Source organism: Panthera onca, chromosome A3, assembly GCF_046562875.1.
Source record: "Panthera onca isolate mPanOnc1 chromosome A3, mPanOnc1 haplotype 2, whole genome shotgun sequence".
NCBI classification, from domain to species: Eukaryota; Metazoa; Chordata; class Mammalia; order Carnivora; family Felidae; genus Panthera; species Panthera onca.
The window spans coordinates 22,782,247-22,808,313 of record NC_138341.1 but is presented as its reverse complement, the minus strand read 5'-3'; the positions used below and the strand labels follow the sequence as shown (position 1 = coordinate 22,808,313).

Below are 26,067 nucleotides of genomic sequence, written 5' to 3'. Positions count from 1 at the left end.
CACAGAGGAGGAGACTAAGGCTCAGAGAGGTTACATGGCTTTCCCCAGAAGTCAACAACCACTGAGTAGTGAGGGCAGGCCCTTCTGACTCACGGTCCGCTGCTCTCGGGTCCTCCGGAGAAGGGAGCCTGCATGCAGAGCTTGTTGGAAGCAGACTTGCAGTGCCTGGTGTAATTTCAGGGGCTAATTCTCAGCCAGCTGCCAACCACAAGCACTAACTAATGACAGCCTGGCCACCCTAGCACTTATGCTGCAAGGCATAAGCAGCCCCAAACAGATGTTGCCCATTTACCCCGGGGTTTCCTGGTCTACAGGGCAATGGGGTCTGGGCTGACACTTCTCAGTTTCACACCTAACAACCTGTGTCTTTTCAGGGAGAAAATCTGGAGATGTGATCATCCACTTAGGCGCACCCCTCAGTTGTTTTCCGAGGCCTTTCCCACACGTGATCTCATTCGACCACCTGGACAACGTTCGCGACACGTTTAATTGGTTCTTTGAAGATTCGTGGGTTTCCAGGACCAACCTGTTCAAACAAAATACCTCCAGGAAGGGACAGCACCTTGAACTTTTATTGGCTCACACCTTGGCAGTAGTTGGCAGCTAGCTGAGAATCAGGCCCTGAGAAAGGGGAACAGGATTGGGAGGAGTTGGGGGAGGTTCGAGAGGAGAAGCAGGAGAAAGGAAATGGGGGCAGCTGTGAGCCGGGGCCAGAGGCCCACCTCACCGTTTTGCAGAAAGAGGTCCTAGGAGGGCCATTTCCCCGCCTTGCCCACCCACCAGAGAGACCAATTCTACCCCAAGGCCAAAGGTAGAAAAGCCTAGAAGAAAGAGAAGGGACAGGAGAGATGGGAAGAAAAGATGGAATAAACCAACCATCAGAGGCTCTTCAATCTTAATCATTTTATTCTACAAAAACTACTCAATTGAAAGTGGGAAAGCTAACCAAAAAAAAAAAAAAAAAAAAAAAAAAGGTTTAATATGTTCTTTCTTCCATAGCAGCAAGCTTTTTCTAACAAGCTTTCTTTAGTGCAAATACTGTAGGCTTGGATTACAGTAAAATAACAAAACAACAGAAAACACCACCAGAGATGCTTCAGAGCAGAACTACTCCTCAATTTTCAAAACTATACAAAGATTTTTGAGCTCGCAGTCCTGCCTGGAGAGGCCTATTTAGAAGCCTTTCCAATGGGACCATTTCACCAATACTTAAACAAAAAAAAAAAAAAAAAAAAAAAAAAAAAAAAAAAAGGAAAGAAAAGAAAAAAGAAAAAAAAGAAAAGAAAAACAAAAGAAAAAGAAAAAAAAAAAAAGGATGCTCAGAAAGGTAATTAAATTCCCCATAGAGCTATGACTCTTGTACAACCTGTTTCCTCCAGGATCTTATAGCAGACTTTACTCCACATCATTGACAGATCTCAAATACAGATGCACGAAATTTATGGTTTTCCACTATATACCAAAATACGATATATACATCTCTCGCTGCAGAAAAGACACCCTGACACCTATTCTTTATACAAAGGCAAATATTTTCTTCCTCGATATCAAGTAACCACAAACTAAAATAAATGGAATAAACGTTTAATCACACAGAGAAAATAATTTTTGAGGAACGTTGTATTCTCTTACAATATAGACTTCTTGGTGACCACTGTCCCCAGAGGAATGACCATCCGTCTTTAAGAACAGAACCTTTTTATACAGTTTATACAGCACATGTCACAAGTCATTTTAGAAACAAAAAAAAAAAGCATCATTAGCCTAAATTTAAAAACAAAAATGAAGAAAGAGAGGGAGAGAGGAACTGAGTACTTTAATGCTGTTTCTATTCAGGCTTGGTACAACACAAAGATGTAAACATTTTAAATAAATAATAAAATAAATGTCAATTTCTTCTCCCCCTCCCCTTCCCATGCCCCGCTCAAATTGACCCAGCCTTTCCTGAACACATCAGCACTGGCCAATTAAAATCCTCTGTTAATGTATGGCCCAAACACTAGAAGCATGAGATGTCAGATTAGTAGTGGGATGAGTTTTCTTTTTAAAAGCTGCAGGAGGCACACTTGGAAATGTAGGCACGCACGCACGTGTGCACGTGCGTGCACACACACACACACACACACACACACACCCAACCTGTCAATAAATAGTGAGATGCTGGCTTTTAAGATAAATGCCAAGAAGACTCAACAAGCAGAAAGTAGCAAGACCCCTTTACTTAAGTTTTTAAAGGAAGTTACACACATCACATATCCTATTGGTCCACAAATTCTAGAAGGACTCAGGTTACCCCTCCAACCATCTGAGGAGTCCAAAGGAGCACATGACAAGGGAGAGGGAAAAGAAGTTTGGAGGTGGGAGGGTACTGTGGGGGATGGGTCTTTGAGAACAAACCTCCGACTGAGGGCAACCTTGCCTGAGATCTTTGAAGACGGACCTTCTCACCTCTAAGTGTTTTTGTTTATCTGTTACTTGGGGGCCTTTAACAGGGGATACCCTCGCCCCTTAGTCTCATCCTAAAGAGGGTATATTTATAAAAGTGCCTAATACAGTGCCTGGCACATAGTAGGTGCTTATTCTTTTCCTTCTTCGAGGGGCTGTGTGATATCTGATCAGGAAAGGAGATCAACCTGAAAGGTAAACATGAGATTGCAGGAACATTTGTTGGTCCATCAAAGGGAGAAAAGTTCCATTGCCTATGGCGTCGAGCCCTCCCTTAGACTCAGAGCCCAGTGGGAGCAGAGAAGAGACTCTTGTCCCCAAAGCCTGAGGAAAGGAAGCCATAGCCTCTGATGGCTCCTGGCCGAGATGCTTGTGTGACTGGCCAGTGGGCGCACCTGCCTTTCTCACAGGCAGAACAATGATGTCTTTCTGCAAACTTCCCCACGAAAGCTCTGCGTGCAGCTGGCCCCGGCTATTTCCTAAGCTTCACCTGGGATCTCCTCTCTTTCCTGTGTCAGCAGCTGTGTCCCTCCACTCAGCCAGGAAGAGGACGGATCCCAGAGAGGCCAGCCAGGTGGCCACGAGGACCGTGTGTTTCACACTAGCCTGTCGAGGCGCGCCTGCCCTATGCCGTCCCAGAGCTGCCTGCAGCCCAACTGGAGTCCACACCAGCTGCCTCGCGGCTGGGGACACAGGGGAGGCCCAGCAGTTCCCAGCTTAAGCACCAAGGCGCCCCCACTGCAGCTGTTCCTTTAGTCGGAGCCACGGGAGGAGAAAGCAGGCCTGGAGTCCGGTGATTCTGGAACAATGGTGTGTGTGCAGGAACTTCAAGAACAAGCCAGAAGAAGCCTCAGCTAACTGAGGATATGCTCATGAGTTAGGTGTGAATGGTCAGCCTTCCCCCAAATAACCTCTGGCTTTGGGGAAGCCAACCCACCTCCAAGAACAAAGCCAGGGGGTCCTGAATGGGAACGCAGCTTAGAGGCCTCTAAAGCCCTGTGAGGCGGTGGTTTTTCCCTCCTGCTGGTCCCAAAGCCAACACAGCTTGAAATCTGTACTAAGGCCAAACGCTATCCCAGGAATGTCCAGCCTGGCCCCAAGTCACAGATTACGGCCTGCCTCGGGATCAGTGCTGTGCAAAGGGGGCACAAAGGGACTTTCAGAAATAAAACACCAAAAAGCAGCTTCATTTAGGAAATATATATAATATATATATATATTATATATATATATATATGCAAAAAGAAGCAAATAGCTCCCAATTGGCCACAAATACCACTTGAGATGATTAAGCCCTTCAAAGCAGAGCGCACCCCAGTTTTCTTTGCCCACCTCCTGCGTTTCCTGGCTGACTGCTATTTCTTTCGTTAATCCAAAGCCAGAAACTCAATTGCCCAATCTAATGCCCCGCCCAGAACCTCTGGGAAATCGGGAGGGCAGCATCATAGCCAAGGAATGTGGGAAATAACATTTTTAAGGTTTTTTGGGGGAAAAAAATCCTTTTTCTTTTAAACTCCACTCTCTGCATGGCTTATCCTTCCCCACATCACTTAAAGTCAGAGCGGGCTGCATGTTTTAAGCATTTGGCGGCTCCATTCTGCGTGTTCCATTTTAGTGCACAGAGGAGGGTCAGGGGCATTAAGTAAGGACCCGCCCTCGAGGCCTGGGTGTGTGAAAGGAACAAGTGAGCTAATGTGTCACAGCTCTCTCTCTCTCTCTCTCTTTCTCTCCCGAGACTAACTTTGAAATTTAACCCCCACTGGGTTTGATTTAAATAATATCTATATAATTTTAAATTATCATACAATGATCTCTAGAGCTGAATCACAACAGTGGGGTCTCCCCCAAAGCACTAGCCCAGCAGAGGCCAATTCTAGAAGATCAGCCAGCGCTTTGCCTTAGGGAGAAAAAGGCTCAGAGGGGTGGGAGGCAGGGCCCTTGCTCAGCTGTGCTCTTGCAAGAGGCCAGGAGGACCCCCGCCCCCACGCCCCGCCCCCTGCAGTGGGAAGCAATACATCTCATCTCTGATTTCAGCAGCCCCCAGGAAGGGCATGAAAGCCCCAAGCCTTAGCAACAGCTCTGGGCCAGAGGTTCACAGCTGGCTGGCTGGACCTGAGGAGCACACTGGGAGGACACGGTGTGGAAGGGAGAAAGCACCCCATCAGGTAGCAGATGATGACCACAGAGGGCAGAAAAGGCCTGACATCTCACTGAGAGGCGAATCCCACTCTGCCTCCCCTCCTTCCTCCCCTACCTTTCCCTTCACAGCAAAGGTGCCTTCAAGGCTTGGGGAGGTGCCCCCCCCTCCCTGCCCCGGGCAGTAATCTGGGGAGGGCCCAGGCCCACGCTCATTAAATTTCTGTGGGTGGCGTCACCCTGAGAGCCAGACCGGGGATGGCAGAGCCAATAGAGAGTTGGGAGTGCTGTGCGGTTCCTAGGGAGGGACACCTCCCTGGTCTAGTAGAAGGGTCCAGGGGCAGGATGGCGAGGCAGTAATTACAGGAGACGTCCTGCTCAAGACACCAGGTCAAGGGAAGCTGGCTGCGACACACCTGTGTGGCTTGTTGGCACTATTCCTGGCCTGGTAATTAGGCATTTGGCAAACCCAACCTGTGCCCCGTCTGTCTCACTCACACCCTGTCTTCTGGCCAAGCCGCTCCTCCAAAAGTTGTCTCCAAGGATGGGCAGGAAGGGTCCTCCAGGCCTCCCAGTGATGGCAGCATCTCCTTGAGAGCTCAGGGAGCCCTGCTGGTGGTTCTGGAGATGGTGGTGGACCGGGGAGTGTCAAGGGAGGGAAGGTTCTGTATTGCACATTGACTGTCCCCTTCTGGACAAGTCGGCCCCAGCAGAAGAGTCAGTCACCTGCTGCCCCATCTCCAGAAATGAAGAGCTTTAATATTCAGACCACCCCGATGAAATGTCATGGCAACTTTGATAAAAACCAAGAGGAAGTAAAATCGACACTGGGGAGAGGAAGGGGCGAATAGAGGGGAGGTGAAACCAAAAGGCACTGAGCATGCTTGGTGGGGCGGGGAAGGACACCATCACTCCAGAGACAGATTGTTACAAAGGGACAGGAACGGTCCACACCAGCTTCAGGCTCTTCAGAAGCCAGAGAGATGCCTGAGTCCACTGAACCAAGTTCTCCAAGGCTTTTCAAGACACAGGATTCACTTTGCAAGATGAACGAGGGAGGAGGTCCCGTGAGTTCTAAGAGATCACCAAAAGTCCTCAACACCTCACCGCCAAATCCCACCTGGGTGTCCCCAGAGCCGGGAAGCTCTCTTCTCTGGTAGGGTCCCCCTCTTGCCCTCACGGCCCTGGAGTGCTTGAAGGTGCTGGTCCCTGGGAAGGAGGCAGTGACGAGGACCCCCTGGGAGCTGGGTTACAGAGCCAGCAGAGTGGGGGAGTTCAAGGAGTCTGATGACTGGTCCCCACTGCTACTGCTTCTGCGGTGTGCCTTGGAGCAGGACTCGGAGGGTGACGCAGGCGACTCCTGCTCCAGGACGCTGGGGTAGGTGAAGACGAGGTTCGAGGTGCCCGGAGTGATGGCAGGCGTGGAGGTCACCACGATGGGGGTGTGCAGGGGCTCCTCCCCGTAGAAGCCCCCAGCAATGCTGATGGGCTTGATGACAGAGCGCTGGCCCTTGTCCAGCCCGGCCGATGAGGATGAGGGGCTGTCCTCTTCCAGGGGCTCCTGCTTCACCACGACGGCACCCACTCCGCCGCCTCCACCGCGCAGGGGCTGGAGCCCAGAGGCTGGGGGGGATCGGCGCTCCTCGGGGCTGATCTTGCACACGGGCCCGTGGGCCACTAACATGAACTCCAGCTTTTCCTTCTCCTTCTGCAGCTCAGCGATCTCCTTCTGCAGGCCTGACTTCTCCTCCTCCAGCTCCTCTGTCTCCTGCAGGGGGAAGAGAGGTGTGTGAGGGATAGGAGCCTGCCAGGGAGACCTGCTTGGGGTGGGGGTGCGGTTGGCTTCCAATCCAGGCGAGAAAAGGAAAACCAGAGCTGTCCCCAGAGGACCAACTGTGAAAGCAGCCCGCTCACACCCCTGGCCACGGACCCCACTGGCTCTGAGTCACCTGGTGGCTCAAGATTCCTTTTATGTCCAAAGCTCCTGAGAAAGGAGGAAAGTAGGCTTGGAGGAAGGCTGAAATGACACCACGACGGAGGGCTTACTTTGTGCCAGGCACTGCAGATCAATCCTCCAGGAGATTTCTAAAGCAGGCATCATCAATCACCTCACTTTGCAGATGAGGAAACTGAGATTCAGAGAGGTCTTGTCATTTGCCCAGTGTCACAGAGCAAGCAGGTTACAGGGTAGCCCAGACTTGACCCTGATGTATCTACTCCAGAGTCCATATGCTACCAGGCTCTACTGCCCCCCTGCCAGGACTGCAGTTTCCCAGGAGGGGGAACAGTGAGGTCTGGAGGGGAAGGGAGAGCAGCATGCAGTTCCCTGCGCTGCAACCCCCCCCCCCCCAATCCTTCTCATACCCCTTCACCCCTGTCCAGCCTGCCTGTGGATGCATAAACACTAAACTCTACGCTGCACACACAAGCTTTGGACAGTGCCAGCCTGGCAGGAAGTTCTCCATTAGTCCCCGCTAAATCGTCACCGCCCCACTTCCCTTTTTTACTCTAATTTCTGAAGCACGTGCTTTGGGACTCACAGAACCCTGGGAGAATATTCCGTTCAGTCCCTGTGCTTTAACAGATGAGGAACCTGACAGCCTGAGCAGGCGAGGAGGGTGGCGGGGTCCCGTGGCGAGGAGCTCGGCCCCCTCCCTTTGGTACAAAGCCAGAGAAGCAGCAAAGCACATGGAAGGAGCAGGTATGAAAGGTGAAAAGGCGTGTGTCACGGCCTCCTCCCCACTTTTCCCCTAACACCGATTCCCGTTCAAGAATGAGATGATGTGGGCCAGAGCTTCGCTGAGCAGAGTACAGCATATTCCACAGTGAAAAAAAGTTTCCATCTGTCTCAAGGGTCTGACGAACGTCATGAGCTTATGAGAGGTTTCCTGTGGAGGATGTGGCTCAGGGGCCTGGGTGGCTGGGGTGGGTGGGGCGGCGGGGGAGTAGGGTGTGAGGCTTCTGGGGGAGGGAGGGAGGGGAGGAAAGCAGGCGGCCCGGAGGAGGAGGGGCTATTCCGGGGCTAGTGGTAGGGAGCACCCAGGGTAGACTCAAGAGGACCTGGCCCCTTAGAAGGTTAGTGGTAGGGAGGACTCTCCTGGGGGAGTCTACCCAGGGAGTACTGATCACTAAGGGATCTCTTCACCTAGTGACGGAGAGCTCCCGGTCTCCCTCCCGATGCTCACACACACCTCCACGGGACATCGCTACAGGCTACATGGAATTCACACAGTACACATTCAACCCCCAAGAGCTCTCACTCTTGGACAAAGGGGACCTGAAGCAGGTGGGTGGTACCCGGGAGCATTCGAGAACGTCATGGGATGTGTAAGGTAATTTGTGATTTCCAGAGCCCGTCCCTGGCTGGTCATTGTTAAGGACTGCCAACAGTCTCCCTCTAACATTCTGCTCAGGAGAGTTAGTCCTGACTTTGGGCTTCCTCCACATGCCATTCAGCCCATCTCGCAGGGCTAGGCTCTGGAGGGAGTTACGCGGTCAGGTCAGGCTTTTGAGAGGGAAGGGCAGGGCCACAGCCCCCAGGTGTGGGCAATTAGGCAGCAGGGGAGAGTGACTCACAGGGCAGAATGAGGTACCAAGGTGACAGCTTCAGGCTCATAGCAGAGATTAGGAATCCTCCTGCCCACGAAGGATATGAGAAAACCCCAAGACAGTACGACTCAGCTGGCACATGACCATCTCCATGAGACCCAGAGAGCTTCGAGACCCCCTCAGACTGCAGTCTCCCCCTGTCCACACCAGCTAGCTTGGATCATTCCTGCTGGTGGTAGGCATGGGGGCAGCTGGAAGGCTGGGAAGTAGCCCCAGAGGGGGCAGGTCTGGGCCTGCGCGGGCTCTCAGGGCCTAGCAATACCAACACTCTCTGCCATCCCTCACCCAGGGGCCCCAGCAGGTCTGAGAGCAGGAGACGCACAGGTGTTAGGTCCCTGCAGGCTGTTGAACTCCCTCTCTGGGCCCAGGCTGGTGCCAAAGGCCAGCACTCTCCCCCAATCTCTACTCTAATCAGGGCAATGCTAAACCTACGTGCTCAAAGGAAGGAATGTTTCTGTCTGCACTGACTCATCTACACAGGCCACTGGTGGGCGAGGAGAGGGTGGGAGGCCAGGAGGCCTGGGGCCCTAGCACGTGCCCACCCAGAAGAGCCCCCGGCCCCTGCGGAGCTCCTTACCGCCTGCAGCTTCTCCGTCAGCTCCCGGCGTCGGTTTCTGCACTTGGCTGCAGCCAGCTTGTTCCTCTCCCTTCGGATTCGACGTTTCTCCTCCTCTTCCGGGGACAGCTAGAGGCCAAGGTCAAAGATCATGATTAGGTTTGGGTAAATGGTTCCCCAGCTTTGTTTCCTAACTACATTTTAAGAAACTCTTCTGGGATGGGTATGGGGGGAAGGGAGAGAGGCGAGAGGAGTGTGGTTGGGCTCAGCAATTCTAGAATATGCGCTCCCTGCTGTGGCCACCCGGGAGGGCACTTAGAGCTGAGCCCACCCTGGAAAGTGACAGTCCCAGGTTTGAGAAGGAGAACAGGGCAGCAACGTGTCAAGGACTCAACAGCCCAGACAAGATGGTAGCATTTATCATGTCAGCCCTGATCCAGTGCTAAGGCCAGAGAGGAGAAGCCGGGGTTGCTCCTCCCAGAGTCCCTTCATACCAGCCAGGCCTGGCCCCACCCACTTACACAGCTTCTCCCAAACCCTGGCCAATTACTCCTCCCCACCACTCTGCCTACTCTGCAAGCCTCATTATCCCCATTTGGTTAAGTAGCTCGGCCCAGAGTAAGAACCACTGGGGGTGGGGGTGGGGGGGGGGATGGGGGATGTTCTATTGCCAGAAGGTGGGCCATGGATATCACCCGGCTTCCAATTCCTCTACCAGCCCCAGCGTGCCAGTGGCTCACAGTTCAACCTGGAGGGCTCACTAGTGTGCCTGGCACAACGCCAGGCTGGACAGGACAGGCAAAAAGGAGAAGGGACCCCCCCAGGCACATTAAATCCTGCTGCCCACCACCCGCATTCATTCAACAAATGAGAACCTTCCATGTGCCGGGTGTGGTTTGAGAGGTTGGAGATTTATCAGAAAATGAAATGAACAGAAATCCCTCTGCAGAGCGTTTCATCTAGCTTCTTGCAAGGAGGCTGGTTGGGGGCCTGTGACTCATGCCCCCTGGGCAAGAACTCTGCTCCACTACATAGGGCTGAGGCTCTGTTTACATATAGCCCTTCCTGTGACCCCAGTGCCCCTCAGTGCAGGCAGAGGTGACAGGAGGAGATGGCTGTGGGCCAAGGCAGAAAGTAATTCCGAAAGAAAGACCATTCTGCGCAGTTCTCAGACACTGATAGCACACCCACTACGTGCCAAGCTTAGTACTGAAGGCTTAGAAGATTCTTAGAGGAGTAAGATCTGGGTCCTACCCTAAGGGACAGCATGGGAAAAAAGCCGAAGCCACTTTTGGAGGGGTGAGAGAAACTGTCCCCACTGAGAGAGGGAGGGAGTCACGGACCTGACTGGGCTCAGGTCAGAGTCCCCAGGGCTCCCCACAACCCTGCAGGTCTGCTGCTGTGATATCCTGAACAGCAAAGCAGGACACAGCATCGGAGAGGACAATCCCATCTCTGTCTACACTGAGGTAACCCTATGGGCCCAATCAAGGTGCCAGAGCCCCACGTCAAATTCTCCAAACGCTGGCATGAAAACGTGCCTGTCAACTCCTTGGACATAAGTCCCTCTGAGGCATCAGGCCACCTGAGCACAGAGAGGCTCGTCACACCTTCTCAACTTTCAAAGCCACTGCCCACCCTCCAGCAGTCAAGGTGTGTGGCTCAGGGGGGAGGCAGGAATCCTGGCACGCTAGGGAGACCTACCAGCCTCCTGGCACCTCAGATCTCCCAGGGCTTCGGCTGAGCCCCGCCTCGTCCTGCATCTGCCCCGGGGACCTCCTTCACACCCGGGAGATCCTCCTCATGTTCCTTCACCTCCTCCACGACCTCACCTCACGCGATTAAGAACCAGACCCAGCTCCCCTCCCGCATCAGCTCCACCCTCATTGTGCCTCTGCCCCCTGCAGTGGTCTCCAGGTGGGGCACAGAGAGCACAGGGTCTGCCTGGGAGTCCCCAGGCCCCTTCCAAAGACTTGGTCTCAGGGTCCCACACCTCGTCCCGCCTCCACCTCCGTCCTCAAGCCCTGTCTTCAGCCCCGACCTCGGAAATCCTCTGCCTCCCCTAGAGAGCCAAAGGCTCCACATTCTCTCTTCTGAGAGGTCTAAGGCAGACTGGAAGCAAAACACAGATATGGGGGCGCCCGGGTGGCTCAGTCGGTTAAGCATCCGACTCTTGGTTTCAGCTCAGGTCATGATCTCCCAGTTGGTGAGTTGGAGCCCCGCGTCGGGCTCTGTGCTGTTGGTGCAGAGCCTGCTTGGGATTCTCCCTCTCACCCTCTCTCGGGCCCTCCCCCACTCACGCTGTCTCTCTAAATAAATAAACTTAAAAAAAAAAAAAACACAAAACCCTGATATGACATTTCTGTGTTGCCGTGGACAAATCACCAAACCTTCTAAGCCTCAGATTTCCCATTTAGAAAATGGAATTATTGGGACCTGCCCTGCCTTCCAAAAAGTTTCTGTGGTGATCAGATGAAGACTCTGTGTGAGGGGCGCCTGGGTGGCTCAGTCAGTTAAGGGTCGGACTTCGACTCAGGTCACATGGTTCGTGGGTTTGAGCCCTGTGTTGGGCTCTGTGCTGACAGCTCAGAGCGTGGAGCCTGTCTTTGGATTCTGTGTCTCCCTCTCTCTCTGTCCCTTCCCTACTCGAGCTCTGTCTCTCTCTCTCTCTCTCTCTCTCTCTCTCAAAAATAAATAAAAACAAAAAAGAATTAAAAACAAACAAAAAGACTCAGTGTGAGGGCCCTCTCTAACCTAGAAAGTGCTAGAAAGAAGATGGAATTCCGAGGTTCCTCTCTGAAGCTTTTTCTGAGCCCTGGAAGAATCCAGATGAACCGGAGATCCACAGTGCACAAACCTGGCACCTTGGCCCTGTGTGGGGCCTGGCTGCCCAGCTGAGGTCATGAGGCTACTTGGCTGCGGCTCTGAATACTTGCTGCTTCTAAACTTGTCTCAACCTGAGCCCAGCAGAGTTACCGAGGGCCTGCTGGCCCCGCAGCAGCCCTGCGTTCAGGATTCACCACGCAAAGGGCTACTGGGCTCCCCCTGAGGCCCAGATAAGGCCTTCATCCCTCGCTGACGAGGGGCAGAAAAGATGAAGACCTTGTTGTGGTACATTTCAGCCTCCCTCCCCCTTTGGCTGCTTCCGGACCGCTTTTGGCCTCCTGATTAGCCCAGAAGTCTCTCCGCTATCTGTAAGGTATGGGGCAACTTGGGGGAGCTGTCAGCATAGGAAGTGTTCAGGGGTGGTGACTTCAACGCGGTTAAAGCTTGAGTGTGTCAGCACCACCAAGTTCCCACCCACAAGCCACACACCCTCTGCTCCCGGCCTCCTCGGGTCACCGCCACTGGCCTAAGAGGCAGCCTCTGGGCAGGCTTGGAGCAGGGCAGTGAGGCACCATGTTGGCTCTGGGTCACAGGCTCCTCCCCCTGGGGGAAGTCAGGAAGGAGGAAATCAGCTTCGGAGAAAAGACCCTAGGGCTAGGAACCCAAAGAGCCACGGTTCTAGGATGCTACTCCCCAGGCTTCCTCCAAGCTGCCAGATGATTGTCTGAATTCCTAACTGATGTGGGACAAAATGCTCCTGGCTCTCTCCCTCCCTCCCCGAAAAGGAAGGAAATCCTCCAGACAGATTGTCCTAAAGGCATGCCTAGGGTAGTGCGGTGGGAAAACCACAGGGCTGAAGGTCAAAGGAGGTAGATTCCAGTCCTGGCTCTGCCACTAACTAACTCTCTTCAGTGAGAGAAGACAGGGCCCTTCTCCTCTCTGGACTTCTGTTTCCTCATCTGTAAAATGGGGACAGAGGGGAAACTGGAAAAGCTGGTCTCCAAAGTCCCTTCCAGATAGAAGCTTCTAAACTTAGTGTGGGTGAGGCCCAGAAAAGAAGGAAGAGTGCTCAGCACATCTTGCTTTGTGTCCTGCTAGTTCAGGAATCCCTCGCAAGACCAGTTCTTACTTCGGGGTCACTTACATAAGCGGGGGATCCAACTCATCGGTGACTAGAAAGCTTGACACCTTGGGCTCCTGAAGGAAGCATATTTCATAAAGGACATTATGATCACTGCTACTGCAATATCTACAATTACGGAAAGCAACGGTGAGGGGGATATTGGCCATCTGCCCCCACAGCAACGGAGAGCTGCATCTATTACAGTGTCTGTTACTCTCCATGTCGCCCTGCGCTGACTCCTACCATTTAGCAGAACAAACCAGCATGTAGTGGACGCAAGGCCCCGCTTTGTCCTCAGGGGAACAGAGAGCCTATGAATGCTTCCAGTGTCTCGGAGTAGCGACCTTTGTAATTCTAAGTACCCTGGGGACTGCTGGAACTGGATCCATGATTATCCACAGGGCACCATGTTTGAAGGTCCTTGTATTGGAACACTGTGGACCTGGGGTCTCAGAGTGGAGGTGGACAGTGGTGGAAATGGATAGGATTGATCCTCCAGGCTAATATTTCATTTGAAAAAGGGTTTTACCGCTAAAGTATTTTCCCTTCCCTGGATCCATGGTGGCACGGTATTGCTAAGAGAGCACTGCACAGGGAATCCAGGGAATGGGTTCCTGTCCAGACTTCCCTATTCTCTTGCCAAATGGCCCCAGGCACGTTTGTCTAAGGCTTCGGTTGTGTCATCTGTGAAGGGGGACCGATGGGGCTCTTGGAAGGCTCACTCCCTATTTTTATGCATGATTCTGACCTCTCTTTGGAGAATCGGGGGGCCCATCACTACCCTGGTTCACTATTGACATGGACGACATGCCTTTTCGGTATGGGTAGATGGTGTGTAGAGAGCACGGCCCGACACTTTCTGGTGTCCCTCCCTGCCAGGCTGACTCCTTCTCAAAGCTGAACCCTTTGAGAATAAAAAAAGCTGATGCCTGACTTCCTCCCGTCACACGCAGTCAGCTAAAGCAGCCGAGCAAACTCCAAAGACCCCAGCGTCCCTGCGCTTCTGGGACGGGTATTCCAGGCACCCGAAATGGGCTCCTGCTGCAAGCCGGAGGCCCCGGACACCGAGGAGGGAATGGTGAGTACCGTGGGCCTGGAGGGCGACCCTGCAGGTCGGCTGAGTGTTTCACCTGCCACAGACCCTAGGGGACGATCAAGGGCTAATCCAAAAAAAGCTCCCGGCCAGAGTTTCGTTGGCTGCTTGTCCTGTGGCTTCGCTGCCAAGGATCAGGGAAGGACACCACTGTAGGCAGGTCCTAACAGTCCTTCCCATTTGCTGATACCTTACCACATACAATGTGTTTTCACAATTGTGATCTCATTTGCATGGCAACAAGTCCTGGCTGGCAGGTACCATGATCCCCATTTTGCAACTGAAGAAACAGAGACTCGGAGATTCTAAGGGACATGAGCAAGATGACAGAGCCGGGCCTGACTCCCCGGCCCCCAGCTCTGCTTCCAATGGTGAGGGTCGTGTGCCCCCGGTCCCCAGCTCCGTCTCCTCCCCAGTGCTCGCTCCCAGACCGCTCCCCCAGCTCCCCACCGTTCCACAGAAAAACACTGTGCGTTTTGAGGCCCTGAAAGCCACTGACGAGCCTCCTTTACACTGATCTGAGCCGTACCTGCTCATCTCTCCTCCTGCGGCCCACGGTGGTGCCAATGGTCTTGATCACGCCAGGTCTCGGGAGCGCCATGTGCCCAGGGACGGAGGCCAGGCCCGGCAGGGGGCTGTAGGGGTGCGAGCGGGGGTACGGGTTGGACATGGAGGTGATCACTGTGGGCTGTACCATCCACTGCAGGTCCTGGCTGGTGGTGATGGCGTTGATGGTGGGGATGAAGGCGCTGCCTGAGCCAGGCATATCTACCCGGAACTTCTGAAATGAGGAAAGAACAGTATTGAGCCAACAGGTGCATAATGGAACAGGACAAGCAGAGCCAGGAGGCGAAGCAGAGTCAGTGCTGGGCGGGGGTGGGGGGGGGGGGGGCCAAGGTCGGAACACTGGGTGGGCTTCCCTGGACACCCAACAACCCAAGAATCAGTGGGATCTTAACTACTCCTGAGGCCCCACGTCAGATCCGCTCCCCGGAGGTCCTGGCAACTCGCTCCCCAGGTGGCTCGTAAGGGTGTGGTCATACCCCAAATGACTTCGAGGACAGATGCGGCCCCTAGCCACTCAACACTCAGCAGGCTAGCTCTGCCTGCACCTGCAGGAGCGCAGGCCTCCTACCCGGCCTCACGAGCTTCTGGGTCACCTCCAATTAGTCCCCGGGGTACTGGGGCTCGGGACCCTTTGAGGACATTGGCGCACCCACGGGTTGGGTGGGTGGGGGGGCAACAAAGATCACCAGGAAACTTATTGTGCCTGCTTTTGTTACTTTCTGAATAGGTTCAGGATGGGGCTGTGACCCCATCAGGGTGAGACCAGGTCCAGGAAAAGGTGTCCTCCAACCAATGAGACTGAAAAGTGGTAGCATCTGTGGCCAGACCTTCCTTCTCCTCGCCCTTAACCGCCATCTTGCTTGGGGCAGACACACTGCGTCTCTCCCTACCTACCTACATATCTATCTGTGTTCATGTTTGTGTCTGTGGGAAACTCTCGTGCTGCTAGCTCAGCGTTTTCTCCCTGTCTCTTAATTCATGCCCAGACCAAGTTGCAGAACTCTCTGGAACGTGCTGCAGGAAGCATCCTATTTAGAATATAAGATGATGACAGAGTACAAACACTAAAATGGGTCAAGCTCCTCTTTCTTCAGAGCGACTACTAGAAAGTGAGGGGAGAAAGGAAGGGCCTCCCTGCCCCCGCAGCCCACGGCTTCCAGCTCCTCAGGGGAAATCTCCCCTAATGAAGCCGTCATCCTCGGGTGACCCCCATCTCCACACAAAGGAGTTCTGCAGCTCCTTCCTTCCCTAATCTGGTGGGTGACGAGATGAAAGCAATAAGAGCACCTGCTGAGCACTTACTAAACGACAGGCACCATGGTAGTGTTTGACCTAAATTATCTCCTTCATTCTCCCTCTGAGGTAAGAACGACCATTATCTCCACTTTAGAGGCAGAAATTTAGGCTTAGAGAGACTGAGTAACTTATCCAAGGCCACATGGCTCGTACGCAGGGGGGTCAGGATTCAAAGAGGCTCTCAAACACGGTGCTACGCAAGCTTCCGTAGTGTTGCTTTTTTCTTCCTTGAAATCCAGACCCAAGTGCCGTAGCCACCCCTGCTGCCCTCAGGGTGTCAGCTCATCCCTGTCGACCGCCCCTCTCACCCAGGAGGCCCCACAGGTCCGATCCCAGATGAAATCATGCTATCGCTGGCACGGGTGCTATAGCTTCCCTTCCTATCTTGGCCTGGTCAGACCAACCAGGAGTACAAGTATTAGCAGCAATGGCGGCTGCCACCACCGTTGCCTTTGTCCCCGGTGATGACACCTGGGTTCCTGTCATGCAAGTAAGTGGAGCTTAGAGCACCTCACTGTAACTGGGGGAGCTGGGGACCCCTCCTTGCTCACTCCCCTGCCAGCTGCCTGACCCCAGTCTGGGTGGTGGCACGTCTCTGCCTCCCTTCCCAGACTGCCCTGGGGCCCCGGAGCAAGGGCGTTTTGTGAAGAAAGCATGACCCAGCACGATGGATTCTGGGATTGGGCGAGGAGAGCCCCAGTGGGATGAATCCTGAGACTCGGTGAAGTTACCAGTGGATTCTGGGATACTATGAGAAGAGCTGTCCAGTACAATGGATTTTGAGTCACCTTGGAAGGCAAAGATGATTCGGCTTTTTATCAGGAGCTGCCTGAGCTGGGTGTGCGTGTATGTGTGCGTGTGTGAAGGAAGGAAGGATGCAGTGAACAAGGAAGACTCCAAGTAGGAAATGATCTTCAAGGAGAAGAAAATGGACAACTCAGCTGGGCCTCTGAGGAGGCAGAGGATTGAGAACGCGTGCGCGTGGCTGAGCGTGCGCAGAGGCACGCAAGGCCCAGACAGCTACGCTTCTCTTGGGCTGCTGGAGGGGAGCTGGGGGGGAGAGAGGAAGGTGGTGGCAGGAAACCCTCCACCTGGAGCCAGGAGGCCCGGGCGGACACCTTCGCGAAATCACTGAGGACTTAGTTCTCCTGTCTGTGAAGAAGAATCTGAACACCAAACTCGCAAATCACTGTCACGATTAAACAAGTAGCTCCTTAGAATCGCTGGCTATAAAAGGCACTCCGGTGGTTCTCCACCGAGGCTGCGCATTAGAACATTCTGAGGAGCTTTCTAAAAACACCAATGCCGGAGCCAGCCTCGCCATTAGGGTTCTAAAATAACACGTCCGGGATGGGGTTCTGATAAGGTGTTTTTTTTTAAATGCCTGGGGAGATTCTAACGTGCAGCCAGGGTGGAGAACCGCCGCTCTGAACCAATGGAAGGCGGCATCGTCATCACCAGCAGCCCCGCCGCCGCGGTCACGCATCACCACGGTGCCCGTGCACTCTGCTTGGGGCGGCTCCGGGAAAGATGGCCAGCTTCCCACTCCTGGGAGGCACCCGGCATTTTTATTCCATGTCTCTCTTCAGGTCAGGTTCTGGGTCTGAAGGGCACCTGAGGCATCCAGCATGATGGTTCGATGGGACCCTCCACCTCTGTGAGGGAACTGTCAGCTTCTCCCTCCGGACGGCATCCAAGAAATCCACTCCTCATTCCAACAGCCAAACAAACAAAAAGCTCCCCTCTCAGCCATGGGAAGCAAGCAAAAACCCTAAAGCACAGCTTGGAGACTAAGACTCCTTGGGAGTAAGTGGACGACTCTCAGCCCCTCTGGGGGCTCTCGGTCCCCTCGCTCTGGTTCTACAGAATGTGCTACCCGGCCAACAGCCAGATTGCTTGCAGCAATGGCTTGGTCTAGACAAAACAAGACAGCCATAAAAACAAGGCACTAGGTAATGACTGCCTCGAAATGCATGTACAACTTGTTTCAGAGGGAGGTAAAGCCATCTGGATAACACACTGGCCCTAGGAAAACAATGTCCCATCCCCACAGGGGACTGGGGCTGTGATAAAGAAGGCTTTTGTCTCCTAGAGGAGCCTCTCTGAGACACTCACACAAGTTTAAATGGGTTCTGGCCGATGTGACTTGTCTCAGCTCCAAAGGTATTACTCAGAAAGCTACACCCGAGTAGGAGAGATGAGGTGAGGCTAGGGGGTCCGTGGTCCCAGAAGTCAGCCTGACAGTCTTCTCTGCCAGCAGACCCGACCATCAGTCAAACATCATGTTGGGGATAAGTCATGGTGCTCTCTGGAAGGGTTAATACTGAGCAGAAACCAACACGGGGTTTCCCAGCTGTGAGCACTGGAACACCACGAGCCTTGCTGCAGCACCGAGCGTGTGCTGGGAGGGGTGGGGGATACAGCAGGGAACCCAGGACGTCACTTGAGTCCCCGGGGGGGCTCTCCAGCCCCCTTGGGAGCTCCTCCTCCAGGGACGGGATCAAAGATGCTGGACGGCTGTGTGGCATTCCGGCCTGGCAAAGCCTCCAGATGCTTTATTTGACTGTGTCATCCTGTTGACTTCTGGGTGGGCAAGAATGCCTATAAAAGGACAAACTGGCCCCCACCGACCTCCTAGAGCAGAGTCTGACGAACATTTGCTGTAAAAGGCCAGATAGTAAATATTTTAGGCTTTGTGGGTCATGCGGTCTCTGTCGCAACTACTCAACTCTGCCATTATAGCGTGGAAGCAGTCACAGACGATATGTAAACAAATAGGTACGCCCATGTTCCATTAAACCTTATTTACAAAGACACGTGGGTCATAGTTTGGCGCCCCCTGTTCTAGAGGCCCATTCCCTCTCCAAATGCTCAGCGGGGGGTGGGGGGGGGGGAGAATAAAGAGAGGGAACAAAAAAAGCCAAACACAATTAGAACTGTTCCTTTAACCCAGGGAGTCTCACTCAGACCCTGAAGCTGAAGTTCGAGCCCTTACAAGATTTGTTGTGTGTCTCTGGCGTCATAAAGACCCTTCTTTATCCCGAAGCATCTATATTTAAGGATGCCATGGGGCTGTTCAGTCCCGCTCCCACAGCCTGTTTAAGCAAGACAGCTCAGAACACAGCGCCCTACGGCCACCAAGCTTCGCCGGGTCAGAGGGGTCCCTGCAGCCTAGCGCTTTCTGATTTGGGAAAATGACCTTCCTGAATTTTACAGCTAGGCCTTGGATTCAGAAATGAGGGTCAAGAGCAGTCTAGGATCTAGGAAGCACAAGGGTCTAGGAAGCAGGGTTTGGATTCCCATTTTCCCGAAGACACGGATGGGGTTGAGCTTATCTCAGAAACTCCTGAGCTGGGCACAAGTGGCATTTGAGATGGAAGTCAGGGGCGGTGTTGTCGGCCAGGTATTCCACCATCACATTGATTCTCAACTGGGCCCCCAACCACTCAAGCCACGAAGCCCATGAATACCTGTGACTTGTCTCAGCAGACAGACAGGTAGGACTGTGCATACCTGGAAATGGACTGGGTTCTTTCTCTTAAGAACCACCCTCCCCCTTTTTCTTTTCTTTACATCCCCAGCATGGGAAAAGAAAAATTCCAAAATCTCCAGAGACTGGCTCAGGGGAAGAGGACAGAGTGAGGGCAAATGTTACCTCATACACCCCAGAGCACGACTGAGGTCCAGCTGGACCCAAATGCTCTCTATTTTTATTAAACGTGTCATTTTCTCCAAAGCCTTCTATATGGAATTCAATCAATCTTCACAGATTCTGCATTTGGTATCACTTTGACCTTTCCTCTCTGAAGAAAGCCATTTGTGTCACGATGGAAATGGCTGCTAATAACTCATGATTTCCCCACATTTTACATGAACACTCTCTCAGGTGATTTGCCTCCCGTCAGCTTCCTCTCTTTCCCAGGCTCGCTCAAAGGAACCACACTCTCCCCTTCCTCCTCTGAACGGCCAGGGTGAAGCAAACAAGGGAGAGAAGAAAAACAAGGGACAGGAGAAAGCGACTGATGCCGAGTTACCTGTCAGCGTCCCCCAGTTTCTTTCCTCCCAGGGCCCTTCTGGCCAGAACCCCCACTCCAAAGCACCGGGTGAGGGTGGGAAGGGTAATGCCCACTATTCCATGTACCCCTTCTGCACTCAGTGGAAGGGCATGGCATCTGATATTCCCTTTAACTCCAGCAGGGTGAGTATGGCCAAGTCACTGCCAGTGAGATGGTGCTGGGCAAGAGAATGCAGATCTTCTCTTTTTGGCCCAGTGAGTTGAAGAGGGATAGAGTTACCAAGTGGGGTTTGGAACAGATCTATTTGCCTCAATCAAAGCAGCTGCCGTCATGTTGAAATGCTGTGGCCATCAAAAGATACCACGTGCAACATGGATGAGACATGTCCACAAAGTAATGATGCTATTTTTTTTCTTTCTTTCAACAAATAGACCACAAAGTTAGCTTCCTGAGTTCTCAAAAACCAACACCTTATTCCTGTTTAACAGAGGGGAAGAAAATCTAAAGTGACAGATGGCCGAAGTGCCTACTTTGGTGTGCCCTCTCTCGGTGCCTGCTCTCACAGGAAGACTCTTGAGATCAAGATCGAGACAACTCTGGGTCATACTGTGCTTTGGACCCAGCTGGATCACCCAGCCTTCTATGTCAGACTTGATTCCTTATATGTCACATCTTTTGCCAACTTCCAAATATCAAGCTAACCCTCAAAGGACAAAGATTTGTTAGCAGGGAGGGTTTTCAAAAGGATTTGCTGAAGGCAATTCCAAAAGAGGGGCATTGTAAAACGTGAGTCTAAGAGCCATGGCACTCAAAGAAGTATTTAGTCTCCTCGGTGAATAATTATAAAGGGGACCACAGGGATTTGGATGTGTACTTCTGGTGTGTTTGCATCAAGATAGAAACGAAAAAAAGAAAATGAGGCCCTTAACTTTACACTCACTTTGAATAATAAGGCAGGCAGAAATAAAGTAATGGCAATGCACTCAGGGGCCTGGACAGAAAAATTCAGCTACCCCCTCAGACAATACATGACTGCTATTTCACCCCGTTCGCTTTGATGAAAAACTGACGCTGACTTCCACCATCAAGAATCAGTAGAACAGACAAATTCCTGGGATAACATTTCGTTTGATCCTAATCTACAACATCTACAAGATCAAAGACAAAGGGGGGGGCACCAAACCCTTCATATATACACCTCCCACCTTCCAGCCAATTCTGAAGACCACCTCCCCCCCCAAAATTCCCAGTGTCCTGATACAAACACAGCAAGAAAGCACGCCTTGGGAATTTGAAGACATTGTTCCTGGTTACCCAAAAGATCAGACAAACATCAAGACAGGGAAAGAAAAAAAAGCACTCCTTTTTCAACCAGGTTTTATTTAGAACAAAACAAAATTTCTTAAGAAAACTGCATGTCAAAGTCAGGCAGTTCCTAGTTAACCGCTTTTAAATATATGGCATTTATTTGTCCTGAATTAAAAAGAAAAAAAATCCTAAGAATTCCGAAAACTCACCAAGTTAACACTGTCTGGGGCTGGAAAAATACATTCCCCAGACAGTTCTTCTAAGAATGTCCCGTAGGGGGCAGTAGAGAGGTGTGATTGGGACTGACTTGGGAATCACAGTCATTTCTGGTAAAAGTTCTTTGATGTGAGGAATGTCCCAGCCTGGTACAGTTGGCAAAAGTTCACTCCGGGGAATTTTGTGTGTGTGCATGTGTGCGTGTATGTGTGTCTGTCTGTCTCTTGGGAAAGGGCGGTTGCCAAAGAAGAGAGCAACTCTGGTATTCCTTGATTCCAAAGAGGAACTGTCCCTCTTGGTTTATTTTCACGTTATCTGAGGAACAGACAAATGGCAGCCTTGGAAAAGTCCTAGATCTTGTTTTTGTTTTGTTTTGTTTTTTTCATTAAAAGGGGGCCCAGCTGATGAAAACAAGTTATGAAATGACCTATGTTTGTGTAACTGGCTGATTGCGTAATGCTCAGGTCCTGAAACCGTAATAGTCGAGCAGCCAGGCAGGGCATATATCTGGGAGGTGTTTTCCTAGGAAAGTTAGGGGAGAGAGAAAACAACAACAATAAAAAGAAAAGGCCAGGAGGGGGAGGCGTGTGCAACTATTATTGACAAAACAAAATCACCAATGTTTTGAGATTAAAACTATAACTGGAACAGGAAATATTTCTCATGCTTCGAGTTCCTGCCATATACACGAAGAGTGGTTTTAACAAAGCATTATCTGCCCCCCACCCCTCTGAAGTCCCTGGAACTCATGGCCATGTGTTAAAATCAAGCTTTATGAAGCCAGAGATAAGGTTCTGGGTTGAAAAGACAGCAACAAACTTATCAGGAGTATTAGACCCCACAAACAGAGCAGGAAAAAGTAATATTCACTTGCCCAAAGGAAAACCAGAGAACGCTCTTCTACTGAGTGGTCCACTGAGATACCACAAAGGAGGAAGACCCCACTAAATGCCAGGAAAGCCTCCCCATAAAGGAAGCTGAGGGAAAATAAAGTGATTACAAGTTGTATCTGGTATGTAATAAAGTTACCTTGAGCCCGTAGGGTCATAGCACAGACTTGTGAAGTAACAAAAGCCTCTCAAGTCAGTCCTGAGGACCACAGAACAGCTTTGCTCCAAGTTGGAGAGATGATGGAAAAACCTCCCCCCTCCACAAGACCCCTCTCTCCCCCCCTCCCCCCAGAGGCGGACAGGCTGAAAGACTTGTCCAAAGTGGCATTACCTTGCCAATCCCTCTGGTTTGAAAGGCACTTCACTCAAGCTGCTGGGCCAAACAGGCAGGCGTATATGCGAGAACCCATGCACTAGTTATTACTAATTGCAAAATTCTCATGTGTTACAGCATGCTAGGAATTAGCCAACAGCTGCTTTTTGCTTCAGTAATGAGGCCCCATTACACCCTGCCGGACCGAGTTCTCTTCCTTCTTCCTCGCACTGGTTTCCTGTCTGATTTTCTTCCAAAACAGGGAATTGCCTCTGCTCACATCCTGGGCTCAAAGCCCTAGTGACACAGATTATTCAATCGGGGCACTGATGTCCGGTCTGACTTCCCATTCAGGCCCCAGGGTCTGAGCAAAGCCAGGCGGTGAGATTGTAATATTGCAACGATGACTGCCACAAAAACAGCAGCAAAAGGAACAGACAAGATATCAAAAGACCTCTTTGGGATTCCGGGAGGAGGAGAGGGATGTTTTGGCGTTTGTTGAATTAAAGAGTGAGGGAATGGGCATATAGGACTCCAAACCGTGGCTTAATGCTATTTGGATTCAATAAAAACCACCACTGGGAAGGGAAAGCAAACAAAATCACTTTTAGGACAAGATTGAAAACTCATCGCCTGGTGCTCATTATTAAAGGTGCACTGAATGTGCCCTCAATGCACAGACTAGGTCCTCTTCAGCCGGTGCTTAGGGAGACACCAGGGGAGATAGAGGAAAGACACAGAAAAGCCATTTGGGGGACTCACCAAGTATTGGGAATCACTTTGGAACAAGGTATCCCTCTTCAGATCCTAAAGAGAGCCATGTTTCCATTTTATTTTCTGGCAGGGTCCACCCCTCCCAGGAGCCAACCCCAGCCCCTCCTGGCTGGCTGGCTTCTGGAGGCCAAGGCCACTGCCTTACCGGACCAATTCTTGGCTGCAGCCAACTTGGCTAGAGACTCCGCAGATCCTGAGGGAGATGGGCTTCAGGTAGTAGTGGCCTTATTTGTTAAGCCAGCTCCCTCTGAAGCCTGGGGGCGGGCTGGGGTGGGGGCAGTGGCTGCTGCCCAGGGCAGGCACCCCACTGGCACCCCCACCCCAGCAGCACCTTTCTGGTATTTATAGACACAGATCGCAGGCACAATCCTTCCAGTGCAAACCAGTCCGGCTGCTTTAGAAACAAGTTGTTTTTCCGCTTCCAGAACCACCCAAGAGCCTAAGCAAGGCCTCTTCTTCCCCCACCCCCACTTTTCTCTGCAGGCTTCCTTGCCCCAGGTACCCTCCCAGACCCTCAAGGCGCCCCTTCTGGTGGTAGTACAAGCTCCTTCTCTGACCCGAACAGAAGATGGATGGGCACGGGGGCACAAAGGCGCAGGCCCGGAGCCTATCAAGGCTGACCTCCTCCTTCCTGACCTTCGCACCTATTCCCAGGGCGACAACCCTCGCTCTCACTCTGGATTACTTGAAGGAGCCCAACCATGTTTCCGAATCCCCAACCTCTTTCAGAAATTAAGACTGATGGGGAGCAGGGGCAGAGAGGGAGAGGGCTTTCCCACAGGAAGAGTCCTTGGATGTCGGGAGGGGCCAGTGAGTGCAAAGATTTTTTTTTTTTTTTTTTTTTTTTTTTTTTACCCACCACGGAGAAGTGAAGGGGGAGAGGGGAACGATTTCTGGGAGAGGAGTTAACAGGCTCCCGGGAAGGAAGGCTGCAATTCCAGGAGCTCGTCTGGATAAGGTGTAGCGTGAGGGAAAAGGTTGGCCGGCTCTTCAAGCCCACTCCCCGCTCCAGTTTGGTTGGTTGGTTGGTTGGTTGGTTTTTTAAGTGATGGGGGAGAACGGTGGGCGGACAACACGAAAATCCAGAACCTACAACGGTGACCCCGTAGGAATTTTCTCGCCAAGACAAAAATGGGAAAAGAAAGCAAAAGAGGCAGTGGCGGAGAGAGGAGGGCGGGGGTCCACCCGCGCCGCCAGGTGCACCCAGGGCCCGCACCTACCTGCTGGCCGCCGCCGCTGGTGTAGGACTCGGCGTGCGCAGGTGAGCCGCTGCTGCCCCGGGACGAGGTGTCAAAGTTCCCGGGATAATCCTGGTACATGATCCGCGGTGGGGGCCCGAGAGGAAACAGGGTGTTTTTCTTCCCCCGCCCTCGCCGCGGCCGCGCACCGGCTGCTGCGCGCTCGCTCCCTGCCGGCCGCGCCTCGGGCTCTAATCTTCGCTCCCGGGCTTCTCCCCGACGGTGGCGGGCGCGGACGGGGGGCGGCGACAGCCCGGGGACGGTGCCTCCCGAGCGCCTCGCGCCGCACTTCTTTCCTGCTCTGCGAGCGCCGCGGGACCGGCGGGCCACCCAGTCCCTCCCTCTAAAAGTCCGCGCGTCCCTCTGTCCCTCCCCTGCGCGCGCCCTCCCGCTCCCGCGCGCAGCCGGAGCCCGGCCGGGACGGCTGGCCGGATCAAAAACTGGAAATTAAAAAAGAGCAGGAGCCCGGCGGGTCACGCCTGCCAGGTCCGGGGGCCCCCGATTTCAGACAGGGCGAAAGAGGCGAAAAGAAGAGACTGCCGGCTGGGAGAAACTTCTATTTCCTCCTTTTAGAAAAGGAGCTGAGAATAAACTTCCTGTGGTCGACTCGCCGCCGGAGTTTCGGAGCGGCTCGGACACTTGCCGGGAGAAAGCAGCCTGCGCCCGGGGGGGGGAGGGGGGGGCCCGCGGGGCTCCAGCTGAGCCGGCGCTGAGAGGGACGCGGCCCCGCTGCCCGTGCCGCCGCTCCGGCGCCCGACTGCACCCCTTCCCCGGCGCCCGCTCCCGGACGGGCCGCCTCGCCCGGCCGCGCCTCTCTCCCTCTCTCCCGGGCCCGCCGAGCGCCGCTCACTTGCTCTTCGCTTCGCTCGGAGCCCCTGCGCTCTGCCCGAGATGAGTCACTACAATGGCACGAGTTCAACTCCACTCTTTATTCTCCAGCCCCTGTACCATGTGGATTCACTCACGTCAACCCCAGACTCCACCTTGCGGGGAGGAGCGCAAGGGGAGGCGGGGGGAGGGGGAGGAGGAGGAGGAGGAGGAGGAGGAGGAGGAGGAGGAGGAGGAGGAAGAGGCGCGGGAGGAGGCGGGCACAGCGCTCCCCTCGGTGCCCAGGCTCCCGGCGGCGCTGACGCCAGCCGCACTCCCCGCGCGGGGAAGAAAGGCGGTGGTTGGGCAGGAGCGGACCGCGGGCGCTGCTTGGGGGCGCCGAGGCGGCCCTGGCCCTGGCCTTTCTCTACCCCCGCGCACCCCCGAGCCCAGCGCCCTTGGTCTGTTCCATTGGCGCACGTTGCCAAAGATGGTCATTTGCGTTAGAGGACGCGAGTGCGGGTTCCCTCGCTTTCGGGTGACGTGGAGGGAGAGGGATTCCCTCTCCGGCTCCCGAGCGCGCCGCGGCCTCCTCCCTCCACCGCCCGGGGAAGGGGCGCGGGGCGGGGCCCCGGAGAGCGGCCGCTCGGGCCTCGGCGCCGGGTTTTACAAAATAATCACAGCCTGAAGAGCGAGACGGGCGGTTCAGAGCGGCGCCACCGCGAGGCCGGGAGCCGGGCGCGCAGAGCCGCTCTCAGGGAGGGCGCGGCCGCGGTCGTCGGCGCCCTCCGCGGCGCCGCCCGGTGCAGCGGGAGCCCTGGGCGCGCGGGGTGCCCGCGCCGCCCTGCGGCCAG

At 53.5% G+C, this 26,067-nt stretch overlaps 1 protein-coding gene and 1 long non-coding RNA gene across 3 annotated transcripts; one reads left to right on the top strand and one right to left on the bottom strand.

Annotated features, from left to right (window-relative positions):
* Positions 1-1,568: 1,568 nt before the first annotated feature.
* On the bottom strand, positions 1,569-25,342 carry FOSL2 (FOS like 2, AP-1 transcription factor subunit). Its single transcript, XM_060651593.3, has 4 exons — positions 24,389-25,342; positions 14,318-14,569; positions 8,768-8,875; positions 1,569-6,349 (listed from the first exon to the last, which is right to left on the bottom strand). The coding sequence occupies exons 1-4, from the start codon at positions 24,485-24,487 to the stop codon at positions 5,831-5,833; spliced, it is 978 nt and encodes a 325-aa protein (XP_060507576.1). The 5' UTR covers positions 24,488-25,342; the 3' UTR covers positions 1,569-5,830.
* LOC132690775 (uncharacterized) lies at positions 11,836-15,370 on the top strand. Of its 2 annotated transcripts, none has more exons than XR_009615496.2 (3): positions 11,836-11,945; positions 14,495-14,603; positions 15,083-15,370. It is a non-coding gene; the product is annotated as an uncharacterized LOC132690775 (long non-coding RNA). The 2 variants fall into 2 exon arrangements; XR_013554786.1 differs by having other exon boundaries at positions 14,495-14,647.
* Positions 25,343-26,067: the final 725 nt, after the last annotated feature.

Bases quoted from the DNA above. Each gene is read 5' to 3' on its own strand.
- FOSL2 (XM_060651593.3), bottom strand. From the start codon at position 24,487: ATGTACCAGGATTATCCCGGGAACTTTGACACCTCGTCCCGGGGCAGC. The intron at 14,570-24,388 runs GTAGGTGCGGGC...TCCTCATTTCAG, and splicing joins CCAGCGGCGGCGGCCAGCAG to AAGTTCCGGGTAGATATGCC. The intron at 8,876-14,317 runs GTACGGCTCAGA...CTTGGCCTCTAG, and splicing joins GCAGGAGGAGAGATGAGCAG to CTGTCCCCGGAAGAGGAGGA.